At 40.7% G+C, this 15,457-nt stretch overlaps 1 protein-coding gene across 5 annotated transcripts in view; it reads right to left on the bottom strand.

Moving 5' to 3' along the window:
- Positions 1 to 15,457, bottom strand: part of BRCA2 (BRCA2 DNA repair associated) — a 740,135-nt gene that overhangs the window by 631,297 nt on the left and 93,381 nt on the right. For all 5 annotated transcript variants that reach the window (XM_085621674.1, XM_085621677.1, XM_085621676.1 and 2 more), the window contains exon 5: positions 12,612 to 12,726. In XM_085621674.1, the coding sequence (XP_085477800.1) occupies positions 12,612 to 12,726 (115 nt within the window). The remainder of the gene's footprint in view (positions 1 to 12,611; positions 12,727 to 15,457) is intronic.

Genomic DNA, 15,457 nt, shown 5'->3' with positions numbered 1-15,457 from the left:
CTCGGAAGATGCCAGGCACCCGCCATTTTGAAGTCAGGCGTGCCGATCCGTTTTAAAGCCCCCACTTCGGCTGATGGATGCTGCTTGCCAGGACCGTGAGCGGAGCATCAGAGGAACCCGTCCGCCATCGTGGCTGGTTAAGCCACGCCCCGTCTAACATCCAGTGTATGGAGTGCCCTTTCTGCTGCATTTTTGGGATCTTTGAAGAAAGCTTTGATGATTATAGCCTCATTTACATGGAGATCCAGTGGTACACCTTAGGTATAAAGTGTGGATTAGTTATTAAAATGACTATTGTCACAGAATTGCAGGTGTAAAGGCTTTAATTTCACTTACTCTTGCAGAAGTTAATAGTAGTAGAAGGGGACCATATATTTCATATGTTCTTGTTTCAAAAGGACTTTTCATAAATTTTTGTTTCACTAGTGTAAAATTGTAAAGAGCCCTCTAAGGAATCTCTTTATAATCATTTTTGACCATAGAGAAGGTTAATCTTGTCCCTGTCTGTATTGTGAGATGTGAGATAGCCGTCATGTGGACCCTACCTGATCCAGGACTAAGACTTGAAGGGGTAACTGCAGTAGCTATGGAAGAATGATATGGGGCAGAGAAAACTGGATGTAAATCCTATTGGGTACACTGTGGTGTTTAAGTTTAGTACTGTTTTGCTGTTTCATGGATGCTCTCATTTTACAAACTTTATGTAGAATCTTTTAGATTTGCTTGTGCCAGTATTCTATGTATTGTAGTAGATGGAATGTGTGGGTGAAGAATTGGAACACCACAGTTTCAGTTGGTGCTGATCCCTTGAGCCCTCATTATATTATACCTAATAATCTTCTTCTACAATAAAACCCCTTTAAACCATTTAAATATTGTCTGTGAATACTTTACAAGATTGGCGACAAGCTTGGGATACAAATTCGTCAGAGGAGTAGTGGAAGTTAAGGGATTTTTTTTTTCCATCCATTTACTCCACTACCAACATTCATTTCGAAACTCAAGGTACTGTAATTATTACTTATTTCTTTCAAACAAGGATTCAGGGATTCTCCTTTTTGAAGTCACAGAAGATTTCTCAATTTTTGCGGAATGTTCATCTTTTTAAAAAACAAAAAATAAACTCCACTTTGGATCCATCTTGCAGAGTGTTTGTGCGATTGAACTGCCTCTTTTCTCTAGTATACACCGTGTGATTTATTACACTTTTCCTGCCATCCACTACTACCGGTGTTGTAATAAGACTATTCATTAGCCAGTTTCCACGCTGTGCAAGCTTGCGCTCGAGCTACCTGCCCTGCAAGGTAGCTTGGCAGGTATTTTTGTGGAGACATAACTTTTGAAACCAAAACTAATCATGGGAAGGAATATGTGGCTCATAAAGGCATAAATGTACTGGGTTGGTGGCACCAAACAGAATTTGGAATGATAATAAAACCAGGTAAAAAGCATCCTGTATCACTTACAAATGCAGCATCTGACCACGCACTATGGAAAGAGAAATTTGGAGATGTTTTTAATGATAACATTGATTTAATAAAAGATTTCTCTCATACTATTAAGATTAAGGAAGGTGTTTCACCTGTGAAGCACAGGCTATGCAATGTTCCACATTGTATACGAAATAAATTGACACAAATGTTAAAAAATGTGCAAGATGATGGCATCATAGAAAAAGTACATGCCACCCTATGGTTTTTCCCATTGTTTGTGCCAAGAAGAAAAATGGTGAATTACGTGTACGTGTGGATTTAAGGTATCTTAACAATGCCATATGGGTGGAGAATTCCTTTACCACGCATTGATAATTTAATTACGACCGTGGGCCAGTCCAAGTGGTTTTCTAAATTGAAATATGCGGGCAGCTTAATATCAAGTGGAATTGGATGACTCTTCTAGACATTTAACAGCTTTTGTCACACCTGATGGTACTTTTCAATTTCGTAGAATGCCACTTGGACTGGTGTCGGCCGCTTCTGTAAATCAAAAATTAATGAGTAACATGTTTCAAGGTGTATCCAATGTAGTTGTGTTTTAAGATGACATTAATTCATACTGATTCAGGGGAAAAGCACAATGATATAGTTGAGCAAGTTCTTTCAATCTTGAAAAATAATGGTGTCACTGCCAGGGAAGATAAATGTATATTTGGTTAGAGTGAGTTTTATTCCAAGTTCATCAGAAATTTTGCTAGTCTTATTGAATGCTTTAGGAGTTTTAGGAGCACATTTTGTATGGAGATCAACCTGTCAAGAGCATTTTCAACTTATCAAAGAAAGTATTTTGAATGCTCCGGCTCTTCAGGCTTATGTTGAAGGTCGTTATACTTATGGCACTGTCAATGCCCGTTCATATGGCATGGGTGCTGTGCTGTCACAAACAGTGGGTAACAAAGAGGTAACCACTTGGTTTGCGTAAAAAAGAATGAAAGATGTGGAGTTAAGATATTCAGTAACTGATAAAGAAATGCTGGCATGTGTGTGGGGGGTAGGGAAGTTCAAATCTTATTAATAGGGCAGAAAATGTTGGCTTAGAACAGATCAAAAACCGTTAGTAGATATACTTTCTGGCAATAAGATTAAAAAAGCCACTGCTAGATTGCCAGATTGGCAATCACATTTTTGGAATTCAATTTTTCTGTGCAACCTATTGCCGGTGGTAAGAATTACAAGGCAGATTTTTTTATCCAGACTTCCTGATCAAGATGTCAAGGTAAATTTAAAAGAGGAAGAAGACATTGAGGAATGCATCATTGCAACTGTGGAAGACACAGTGATTTGCTCCAATATGGAAGATTGGCACAAATCTCTAGAAAATGTCACTGTGTTAAAACAAGTGATGAACTTTGTTGTAGTGGGGTGGCCTAAAGAAAGATCTATTGATCCCGATTTACAACCCTTTTGCAGGGTTGCCAATGAGTTATCCATTGAAAAGAATCTGTTGGTTAGAGATGAAAAATTTATTCCACCCTCTTGTTTCAGGAAAAGGATCTTAGAGACAGCTCATTCTGGTCATCTAGGTATGACGGCTAACAAACGCACAATTCATAATGATTTTCGGTGGCCCAAAGTTGATCACGAGGTTGAAATTTTAGTGAATGTGTGTACACAATGCTTATACAGTGATAAGCATCTGTCAACATCTTCACCGTGCACCAAACCAGTTCCGTGTCCGAACAAAGAGTGGCAAAGGGTTGCTCTGGATTTTTTAGGACCGTTTCGTGTACTTCCCATTTGCATGAAATATTTTGTTGTGTTAATTGATCATCTTTCTAGATGTGTGCAAGTGAGAGGTGTCTCAGAACCCAACTCGAAAATCAGTTATTCGTTTTCTACAAGATGTATTTAGTAGAGAAGGTGTCCCTGAGGAACTATTAACAGATAATGGAGTGCAATTTACATCTTGTAGCATGCAAGAATTTTTAGCAAAAGTGGGTGTAAAACATTTACGTATTCCACTTTATTATTCTCAAGCCAACTGAAAAGTTGAGAGATTCAACAGGGTATTGGTTGAGTGTATCCAAAGTGCAATAAAGTCAAGAGTTGACTGTGAGACAGCTGTCAGAGATGTGGTGTGGGCATACAGAACTACGCAACATTCTGTGTCGGGGTCTGTACCTTTTGAATTAATGAGAGGGAGAAAAGTGGGATCTACTCAATACATTTTGGAAAGTTGAAGCGTTGGATAAGGAATGTAGTATGGTGAAAGAAACTGTCAAAGCCAAGCTCTTGAGTGATGAGGTTAGTAGTCGCAGGTGTGAAAGCTCAATACTTCCAGTTACAAGAAGGAAAGTCAATTTGTCTATTGGGATTGGGTTTATGTCAAAGAGCCCTTATTGCTCCAAAAGGGGAAGTCTAAGTTCAGAAATCCTGCATGCATTGTTGTCAAGCTTTGAAGTTGGACAATGGTCAGTAGTGGAATGTTTCCCGTTTGGCTAAAGTCAAGAATAGCGGTAATCAGGCAGTTGAGAAAAAGAAAGATCAAGACTCCCAGGCGGAAAGAAGAAGTTCAAGGATCAAGAAAGTACCCAGTAAGTTTAATGATTAATCCTTGGTTATGCATGTTTTATTTCCAAGGAGGAAGTTCAAGGATCAAGAAAGTCTCCAGTAGGCTTAATGATTAATCCTTGGTTATGCATGTTTTGTTTTCTAATTTTTTGCACTTTTCTTTTACTTTTGTTCTCGTTAAAGAGGGGAGATATGTGGTGTTTAAGTTTAGTACTGTTTTGCTGTTTCATGGATGCTCTCATTTTACAGACTTTATGTAGAATCTTCTAGATCTGCTTGGATTGTAGTAGATGGAATGTGTGGGTGAGGGATTGGTACACAACAGTTTCAGTTGGTGCTGATCCCTTGAGCCGTCATTACATTTATACCTTTTAATCTTCTTCTACAATAAAACCCCTTTAAACCATTTGAACGTGAATACTTTACATACACCAAATACAGAACCTGTCCATTTGCCTCTGCAGGATTTAAATTTAGAAACTGCACTCGCTTTAGCTAGGATCCAGAATTTATAAGCGGTAAAACTCATTGTGATCAGGAGCCATGCTGATAAATATAAAGAAGCTGGGTCCGGATGCAGTACTTGGCAGCTGTTGTGACAAAGAAGATTAAGAAGTGGTGGCAATGGTATGCGTGGTTGCACTGATAGTAGAAGCAGCTCTGTGAACCAATACTGTGTCGGTTACAACAGGGCAATTAGTATTATCCGACAAGGTTCTTTATTTATTTTGTTTAGGAATTTTGGGATTAGGGGTGAAAGGGGGAAAGGCGTAAGCAAAGGTGCCTGTCCAGGATATTGAAAACACATTCCCTCACAATCTCGGTAGAGCATGCCTCCTGGCACAGTAATGTCATTTACGGTTTTGATTGTTTATAAATGGGTCCAAATTAATTTTTTCCCAGCACCTGAACATCTTATTCTGATGTAGTGGTCACGCATGGCATTATTTTTTTGCTTAGGGCGTCTGCTTATGCATTATTAACTCCCGGAATATTCTCGGCTGTCAATTTATTGTAATGTATGATGGCTCAATCCCATATCCTTTGGGCTTCTTTAGATAGGATAAGAGATGGAGCTCCCCACTTTGTTTATATAATACACTGAAGTTGTACTGTCCGTCTGGAACAATACAGCTTACATTTATTCCTTGGAGAAAGGATTGCAGACCCAGGGCAATGGTTTTCATCTCCATAATACATATATGGAGGTGGGCTTTGGTCGCTGACCATACGCCACTCTCTGCCAGGTCTTAATTATGTGTCCTCCAACCATCCACAACCCCATTGGTTGTCATAACAAAGCCAGACCTCTGCTGAAGAAAAGTAAATCCTAATGTCGTATTTTTGTATACCATTAACCCAACCTGCCACTCCTCTGGGTTGCCCAGATGTATGAGGTCTAGGACCTATCGATCTGTAATCATTTTCCTCCAGCTGATGTAGAAAGAGATTTTATAGCCTACAGGTGGTGGTAGACATGATGGCGCTGACATCTGGAAGATACTTGATCTTAACCTCATTTCCAGGTCATCTGTGAGGAGGTTGTCTTTGGAGAGAAGCTGGCAGTGGTGGTCTGTATTGTGGATTATATGGCAGGCTGTTGGACGGTTGATGAGGTTGATATGGTTGGTATCTTTATTTACCTCTAAAAGTGAACTGGATCCTTCCTCTTCCTCCCTGAAAGAGCTGGGTTTGACTCTGTTGTAACAATCCTAAGAATCGCATTGTGTCACTGTCTGTAATATAGCTTGAAGTGCTTTATCAACATGCTTGCCAAACAATGACTCCCCATCATAAGGCATATCCAAAACTCGACTCAACACTTTTGGTCAAAATTATGTTGACTTAACCACCCTAATAACGATGCACCAGACAATTACATAAATGCAGTTTGGCAGTGTCCATGGAAGCACCAGTAATGACAGAGGAAGGTCTCTGTCCTTTATGTAATAAAATCTTCCTTAGATTTCTTATCTTCAGGCAGCAGCTACAAGTAAGGTGCAATGTCAGACAACATTTGCCTATCGTAGTGAGCTAAAGGTGCTAAGATATTAGACGGGCTTTTAATAATGATCGCCACTTCTGAAAACCTTCTGCGTATATTAGCTAATCTTCTCCCTTCCCTATCCAGAGGGGCAGACCAGGGTGTCACTGGAAAGCAAGAGCTTCTCTATGCAGCTTGCATTATCACAGAATGTGCATGTGTCGATCCGATCAGGCACATCACTGTGTTGCCTGGAACTTTATACTTTCTATCCAGTTTTGAAAGAACAGCTGCCAAGGTTGCAGGATTCTTCATTGTTCTGAGGCCATCTGCTCATATATGGTCTCCTACTGGGACTGATGTCACATCTTCGTAGTTGGTTATTTAAAGTTGCACAAAAAGCAATCAGTTTCCTTAGCTGGAATGGGAGGGTGGAATCTTTTAGATGCCCTTTCCATTAGGCTGTGGAAACCACCTATATCATCACTGAAGGGAATCTGATGGGGTTGGTGCCTATTCTCTTCCCCCGGAGCAATACATTCATCCCAATCAGGGTCAGTGTCATCTGGAGAAAAAGGTAGCAGTTCCTCTTCCTCTTGTGGATTGTCTGTATAAATGTCATCATTGCCAAGATGTCTTGACTGTAGTATGTAAGATGCTGCTAGGGAGTGATCCAGTGTAGGCAGCCCAGGTTAGTACTCATAAAGTGTGCGAGGAGTGGTAAATTGGGCTTGTGATATAGCAGCTGGTGGTGAAGTCGGCAGGAGAATTTGTTTTCTTTCAGCCAGTTCGGCTTGGTTTAGGGAATCTTGAGTAGTAATCCACTAGCATTAAACAGATGTCTTCAACTAGGTTTAGTAGAACCTGCATCATGAGTTTACTAGAGAACTGTGTACCACCTCCAAAGGGTTAGTCAGTGTAGTGCCATCCTTGCTTCTGGTGTTCCTGGAAAGTTTGAAAAGGTACTCTGGATGCATGGGTTTCTGTCTCTCTTTCATAGATATAGTGAGATTCATTATCATCATAACCATAGGCATTAGGATTCTTATATCTCACATTGAGCTGTGTCAGGCTATATGCTGGCTTAAACACCCCATCTTCATCAGAGTCTTTGGACTCACAAAGGAGTTACGCAGAGTTTAGCATCACCTTACTGGGAGAAGTGTGCTCAGACATCAGAATAGTTGGAGTACCACTCTTCGAGATTAGGTACTTCGTCCTCTTTTGAGTCTTGGGAGATGACAGCTGATAGTGGTTGGTAAGGCAACACTTATTGATGTTACAGTAGAAAATGCTCTTGTCATTGATGAAGGGCACAGAGAGCATGCATACACGACCTTATAGAGACAGGAAAACACACAAACACAATGATGTACATTAACATTGATGATCCAACAGACAACTATGTACACACAAACCACCAAACATGCATGTATACAAAGATTTACAAGCAATCAGGCATCATGACTCCCATTCATGTACCCATGAACAAAGACTAACAGACATAATGGTATAAGCACCCACAAGAGCTCACACACTCAGAGCACACATGCAGGCATGCATTCATGCAATCCCAAACCAATCCCACACCATAAGCATGCAGCAAAGAGAATACCCAAGCAAACAGCCATAGATGGACAGGACTGTGGATAAACAGAGAGAGGCCAGATGGATGGAACTTTCAAAGTCTTAGCATGTCATAATGCTTAATAAGTAAGAGGCGCAGGTATGTGCTGCCATAGAGGATTGCCAAGCGTTTAAGGACACATCTGGACATGTAGAGAGGAGTATTACTTTTGCACAGTAAGTGAAACTGTGTTTTAACCAGAAGTGAATTTATAGCAGCTTAAAATACAGCCATAGGAGAGAGGCTCAGAAGCAAGACTGCAGCTGGTGGTGACGATATATCAAAGAAAGGCAGAAGCAGGGGCAAATAAAGTACCTCAAATATTCACTAAGAAACATGGAAACAACTAAACTGGAAAACCAAATGTGACACTTGAGATCATGGAGAGCGTGAGTATCATGGGCAAGTGTGAAATGGGCTTGTCAGATGGGACTAGTGGTCTCAGTTACATTACTTTAAAAAATGCTTCAAAATGACACATGAACAAATGTCCTTAGGACGCAAAGTTGAAGATAACGTACAGCTGTTGTGTCAAACAGGCAGGGAATTAGAACAATCTTAACTCCTTGTCAAATACTAGATTTCTATGGATAGTCCCAAACTTCAGGAGACCCGTGGCAGAGCTGTCATTTACACTTCCAGAAATAGAAATGTGACTAAAAAAAAAATCGGAATGGAAAGATGGAAGGAGAGACGGGTGCCTAATAGGTACTAGTAAGATTCAGGCTGTATCTCCACTTACTATGTTCTCCCCAGAGAAGATCAATCCAGAGGCTGGAAACAGTGGAGAGCATCAACATTAAATCAGTCCCTAGCCTCTCATAGGAAATCACTTCTAGTTAACAGAAAGCTCTGAAATCTGTGATTAAAACAATACCTACACTTTACCTTTTAAATGAAAACCCTGGTCTAGAAAGGTGATGTTAGCATATTTGCTTACAGATCGGGAAATACTAGTAGAATACAATTTGCTTCCATTAACTGTTTGGAGATTCATTTTCTATACTAAACATATCTGGGACGTTGAGAATGTTAAAAACAAACAAGGCAAGTCTAGTAACAGTACCAAACTTTAGGACCCTGTATCTTGAAACAAAAAAGATCTTTCAATGGAGGACTGCACCAAAAAGTTATCTAGTTATTACATCCAGACAACAACAAAATATATGGAAAGAGAAAAGGAAGCCGGAGTCCTATCAAAAGATGGCTAACAATTTAAGCAGATGGTGGCAAGCTGCAAAGTGTGTGAGCAACAAGATGTGCTCACAGGGCAAAATCAGCAGTGCACACATGCTCGATTTCAACACCAACACTATTACGGTTATGTTTCGGTCCTTCACCTTGCACCCAGGACATCACATGATTTTGCACGCTTGAGTTTTTTTGGTCGAGCTTCCGAGACCGGTTGTACATACTTTAGTATATACTTCTTTGTGGGCTTAAAGCCCGCCCACTGCTTTTCATTTGTTTGTTTCAGTGTCCTTTAAAAATCCTTGCTTGCTAGTGGTTAATCTTGCTTTTTGTCCATCCTTTTTGTCTTTCGTTTGTTACCATGGATTAGAGACCAATACTGTATCTTTACACTTTGGTTGTTTATCTGCTCACTTGGGAGATTTTTTTATTTTATTTCTATCCTACTCGTGTTACACTATGGGTGCGTGTTCGGCTTCGGCACCCGCATGTATTGCATCTTCCCTCCTGCCCCCTACATCCCTCGTTTGTTGCTTCCATCCTTCTCGCACCTCCTATATGTTGCTTGTCTCCTTTGAAGCCCACTTAATTTAGATAATGTTAACTTTTTAACAAACTCCCTGTAAAGTTGTATTTCAATCCCATCATATTTTGCACAAACGTATTAAACAATAGCGCTTCAAATGGAGCATTTGTCATCAATTTCCAAGCATCAAAGGCAAAAACACTAAATTGCATAACGTCCCCTCCCCTTTGTTCTAAACATCTACTTCTAGCTGCGGGCCTCACTGTGGAGAAAGAATGTTCCAACATGTTCAAATTCAGCCGAGAGCAAATTTATGTAACATTTCACAGGCGCAGTTCAATTGTGAACAATTTACTACTGCCCATGGCGATTGCAATACCCTTTTATTTCGTGTATTTGCATTGTGGTTGCACCAGTAGACAGCTGCAAGTATTTTCACTCTGGTCAGTCCATGCAAGAGTCGGCGAAGAATTCACTACACTAGTGTACAGTTTATGCGCTGCAGCAAATGTAGCATGAAGAGTTAAATGGGCTATGGAAGGTAGATGGTTGGTGTGTGCCGCTTACCCCCTCTGCCAGTGCCACCCGCCTATTCCGAGGGCATGTCACCAGCCACTATAGTAGCCCTGCCCCTTCCACACAAATGCTTTCACAAAACTTTCTATAGCAGGGCAAGCTGTTGCTGAGGAAGGCCACACGTCGCAGGTACAGGGCAGTGTGGCAAGGAGGAGGCATCACCCAGCAACAGCAAAACTCCTCACAAAGGAAATCAATATAAGGATGGCGACATCCGTCGCATCACTGCCGCAAAGTGAAGTTCGTAATCGAGAAACCAGCATAGAGGAGAGCAGCCTAGCAGCTGCCCCCACATCTTGTAGGGTCGGATCCTTAGCACCGGCCAGAGTGCGGTTGCTGCCCCACTGGCAGCCCCCAAAGCCCCCAAAGCCTCAGTCTCTGCTGAGAACCTGGATGCCCCAGCAGGAGGAGGAGAGATGAACAACAGAGAGGTCGCATTCTGCTGGTGCAGGAACTGACAAGCCTGTGCCTAAGTAGTCCTCCTGCTCTGCTCTTGAGGTAAGTCTCACCCCCTTCCTAATGGTTTCCAGACTTAGGAATGTGTGTGTATAAATGGCCTCTTGCGCTGGGTTTACAGAAATGTACACAGGGCAAGACAGCTGTGTTTGTTTCTGTCACCGGAGCATGTTGTACTTTCACTGAATGGGCAGCTATCTGCTTTCCTGATAAGCCTTTAATTACGTGTTTCTAGGGGAAGATGAGATTCTCCCACTACTGAATTTTCTGCCACAGTAACCACAATTGTATGGCGTATACCTAGCTGATCTGAGTTCTTCGGCCAAAATCGACTTACGGCTGTTATTTACATCTGTAAAAAATTGTTCAAGTACTAATATCAAATAATGGCACAACACTGTTGCTGCTTTTGTGCACTGACAGACCAGTGACCTAACAGGATTACCTGGCAGGACGTATTACAGAAGAATTATGTACAGGACATAGTGGAGCAAATTGATTTGCCGCATAATATAAGTAGAACAAAGTCTGTTGCTCCTCTCGTATTCAATGAACTTGGAAAATAGTGCTCCATTTAGAGGAGCCTATCAGAAGTTAAACTTGTGGCATGTTAAGTAACAAAACCTCAGCCTGGCAGATGTTTGCAGCCTCTCATACTTTCTCTCCTGCCGACTGTCTCAGCTCCACGTTCTCTTCCCATCTCAGCCGGATATGTCTCTCTTTACTGTTTTTCACTCTTTCCCCATGCCATTTGTTTGTCTCCATAACCTCTCATTATCTTCCAGGAAGGGTCTTTCTCTACAGCATAAGCTTGCCAAGCACAACACATGTGCATCTCTCATTCTTGCACAGTAAAGAATTGGTTGAGTCTCATACTACCTCTCTTCCCTGAAGTGCCTTTCTCGCTTACCTCAACTTGCCAGGTATCTCTCACTGTTTACTCCCTTTAGCTCCACCCTGCATCTCTGTAACCATCCCTCTCAGAGTTCTCTGAAGCATTTGTTGTCCCTGTCTCAGACTCTCTTGTCTCTCTTCACTGCCTGCGGTGTCTCTTTCTCCCCGCATTCCATCACAATCTCTACATACACCTACTTCCCATGTCCTTGCTTGCCTGTCCTGCCCACCCCATCCCGCTTCAAAAAACTAAAAAAAGCTCTGTGATACAGCACCAGAACTGGCCTTGTCATAGCATTTCTTTTTTAAACTGTACTTTCAGACAGTTATTTTCCTTTGGGATCCGTGCTTGGTTTCAGAATAGTAAACTAGAGACCTGGCAGGCTAAATTACTTTTTATTTACCTCAAAATCAACCATTTCATATCCATTTTATTCTGGAGTGCCAGATGTAGCTTCTTTCATCAAACAAACTTTAGCTCAGTGTTTGGCATTCATGATCATCCAGTTGCTCGAGCTATCTTTGTTTCGCTCCAGACTGGTTTATGACAGCATTGTACACCTATTCAATCCCTGGCGGCACAGCACTCAGGATAGTGTGCTGCATGGCTAAACACTTATAAGGCCCTAAAAGTAAGACCTATTGGCTATGCCATTGCTTGTTTATTTTACTTGAAATAACAGTCATGGTCATTATTTTAAGATTTATTGGTTCTGAATGGATATGCTGTCATAATCCGCGAGTGGAAGGTATGCTTGTGCTACAGTGGGCTTTAAAGCGCATAAATACTATCATAGCTAGCAAATAGTGTGCTGTCTAGACTAGAACATCTAAACCACTAAGAATCATTCATCTACTAAAGGGTGTCATGGTCATGTTTCAATTCTCTACTAGGAAAAAATAGATTCTCCAACTGTTAATCGTGGAGAGAAATCCATTATTCCAGGACAGCTACATTGTCTACAGGTGTAAAGTAGGTTTTCATAGCTGCACAATTTTCTCATTGGTTTACGTTACATACCAGACCAGACAAATATTTACATTTCCTGACATCTTATTAGGGGTATAGTTTTGGATCGAGATCCCTCAATCTACTCCACTTTAAATGAACCTCCCAAGGGTCTCTCAGTAATATGCATCATACTCGTCAGTAATAATTCATGAAATGCTGCTCCATTAGGCATACATCAGTGACTTAAACTTTGCACCAGTCATTCAGGATCATGCAAAAGTGATCGATCTTGGAGTGTCAATTATGTACCATTAATAAAATAATGCATGATAAAAGGCACAGCATTTTTACAAATGTAGAGAGTACTTTTTTTTAAAACGCTTATAATATTAACAAACCTTTCATGCAGAGCAGTGCTTCGAGGAGAACTTATCACTTCCTTTGACAAATCCGGTTTCATCTGATTAGAATATGGACTTTTTGACCATTCATTGGTAACCACACCAGGTTTCTCTACAATATCAAAAAGTATCAACTGTTATAGAGTACTACATTCACCACTTCTCAATGCACATCAGTGAAAACAATGTTGGTAGTTTTATATAAAATGTCCGACTGCGACCAATTGAACGATTCTGCCCAAGCTCAGCCATTTTTCAGCTCGCCTCGCCTCTGCAATATTGTGCAGTCTAATGGACTATTACTTTAATGGCAAAGACATCATGTATCAATTCAGTTTTTTAAATTAATACCAGTATCTAATCACAAATGACATCACAACTTCCTTCACTTTTTAACATGACATGCAAATTGTGTAAAATAAAACACAGGGCCATAAAGTGCAAAAATGTATTGCCCCCGTAACGTAAAATGTTACAGGAAAGAGAACCTTCTGTACACACTATCGATTGCCCCTCCCCAAGCAAAGCGAAACTTCATACAGCTTATATTGCACTAGAAGATTCAAACATGTGTCTTGGTGTTTTCTCTGGCTGTCACAAGGTAGAAATTGAGAAAAAGGCCCATGAACCAAGAATTGTATTGCCTCTTGCTTATTCCTCAGTAGATCAAATTTACAAAGGAATGGTAAATGCTATTTACCTGTAAAGGGTCTTTTGTAGCTCACATTTGTTGTAGATTCACATTCATTGCACAGTCAGCCATCTAGAGCACACTCTCAGAAATACAACTTGTTTTTACTAAACATTCGCTGGGTATCAACTGTAGGGACTACTTGATGATTCATTAAAACATCACTCAGAAATCCACAATGTAACCGAGAGGGATGTGAAGCTGGCTAGTATGTTACGTCTTTCTTCACTCCAAGGGGAGGTTGGAAAGGTTGAATAGGACTCCTCAAAACAGATAAATTACAAGTAAGGAAAACTTGGCTTTTACAACACCAATCTATTGAAGGCTCTGAAGTTGTTCATGGAATATAAACCAGAACCACTCTCTCAAACTATGAAGAGTATGGCATGTGTGACCAGTGAAATTATACCTCGAGTATGTAATGTCCCCCAATGATGCTTTCCAGGCATGAATGTCAACTATAATGTTTTGTGGATATTTTAAAGGAAGACCACTTAGACCACCACTTTAGCTTCTGAACTGAGTTGGGCAGTTTCAGGTAGGTTTTGTACCCTTGCATGTGCAGATAACACAATGTTGGCGAATTGGCTGCCCATATGAGGACCACTGCACTGCGGACATGCAATTAGAACGTCTCGAGGGTTACTGCAAAAGATGTGAATATTGAATAGTGTTGCAGTGAAAACTGTCCTCAACTGTTTTCGTGGATGAACAAGCCCTCCGCAGGAGCTCCCTATGGCAGATATCCAAATTTATGGTCACTTGTGGCTATGAATCTGCAAATAGCCTACCCTCCAATAAAATATGAATGTTCCAACACTGCAGTCATCTGTGCATGTGCACAATAATTCATACTAGATCTTCTTCCTTCTCCACAACCCTATGAACAATGTGCAGAGATATTTCTGCCTATGTTTCGTTTGTGAAGCAATGGAATACATGCTGCCAATAGTCCTAACACAGACATAGCTGTCCTTCTGGTTTTCAACTGCGACAGTCAGTAAGTTGAACAATGTTCAGAAATGCGACCAGTTTCTGGTGTGTTGGCGTGTAACTTTACTTTTGTGAGAAAAGTTTGTAGCACACAAAGATTTCTACTCTTAATTGGGAATCAGATGGGATTTCCCTTGGACATACCAAAACTAGTGTGGTATAACAACTGTATTATTTTTATGGTCTTTTCCTGACATCTGTGAATTTTTTTCATTTTTTTTTTTTATCAGCCAACCATTTAGATATGGATATACATGGACCGACCGAAAAGGTAAATGCATGGCAACTATTGACAGGCGTTTTGTGAACATTCAAGATCCAGAATTGAACATGAATTGGAGAAGACTGAACTAAAAATGCTTGCTGCTCAACGCAAATCACAGATACGGCTTGTCACTTGAGTGCTTTGTGATGCAGAAATATATGCCGTAAAGTCAATCAATTGCCTTTTTAGCAAAGGAATGACATACTGTAGGGTTTTTATTTTGAAATGCAAAGTTGGAGGTAGTGGTCGAGAGCGTATAAGTGTAGAATTCGCCTTTTTTTTAGGTTCAGGAAGTATACTGAATACAAATAATTAAACTTTCTTGTTCTCTAGACACCTTCTATGGTATTGGGTTCTCGCAAGTGCTTGACCTCTTGTCCTAGGAACAGGATATTTAACACTCCATCTTTAATGGATGAAGCCCTGGAATGGGAACTCTTAGTAAAATCTGTGAGTAATGTCCGAAACCAATCAGTTTGAAGTTATCTTCAATCTGGTGTTTGGAATTAAGCACAACCTTTCAACGACCAGAACACTATTATCAAGGAGACCATAGACCCATTCACTATTTGGTTATCATCCCAACCCCTTCCTTTGGCACTTCTACCACAGAAGCGAGTGTGGCCTTGGGACAAACTTCTTAGGTAGCTGGGACTCTACTGTCATTCTGCTGAGGTGTTCATGTATCTTATGTAAAAGGACCTTCCCTCCTGGGAGGCCTGAGACAAAAACTATTTTTCTTGCTTTTCACAAATCGCTTTTATTGCAAGAGGTACGCTTGTCACAAGAGGAACAGCCATGGTTAACCACCAAACAGCACAAGTAGATAGAACGAGGGTTGTAGGAAAGTAGGTTCTGCTTTTATGGTTACCCCCACATTTGGCTTGATGTAAT

Source organism: Triturus cristatus, chromosome 8 (genome assembly GCF_964204655.1).
Source record: "Triturus cristatus chromosome 8, aTriCri1.1, whole genome shotgun sequence".
NCBI classification, from domain to species: domain Eukaryota; kingdom Metazoa; phylum Chordata; class Amphibia; order Caudata; family Salamandridae; genus Triturus; species Triturus cristatus.
The sequence above is the reverse complement of the archived record's forward strand: the minus strand, read 5'-3'. Positions and strand labels throughout refer to the sequence as shown.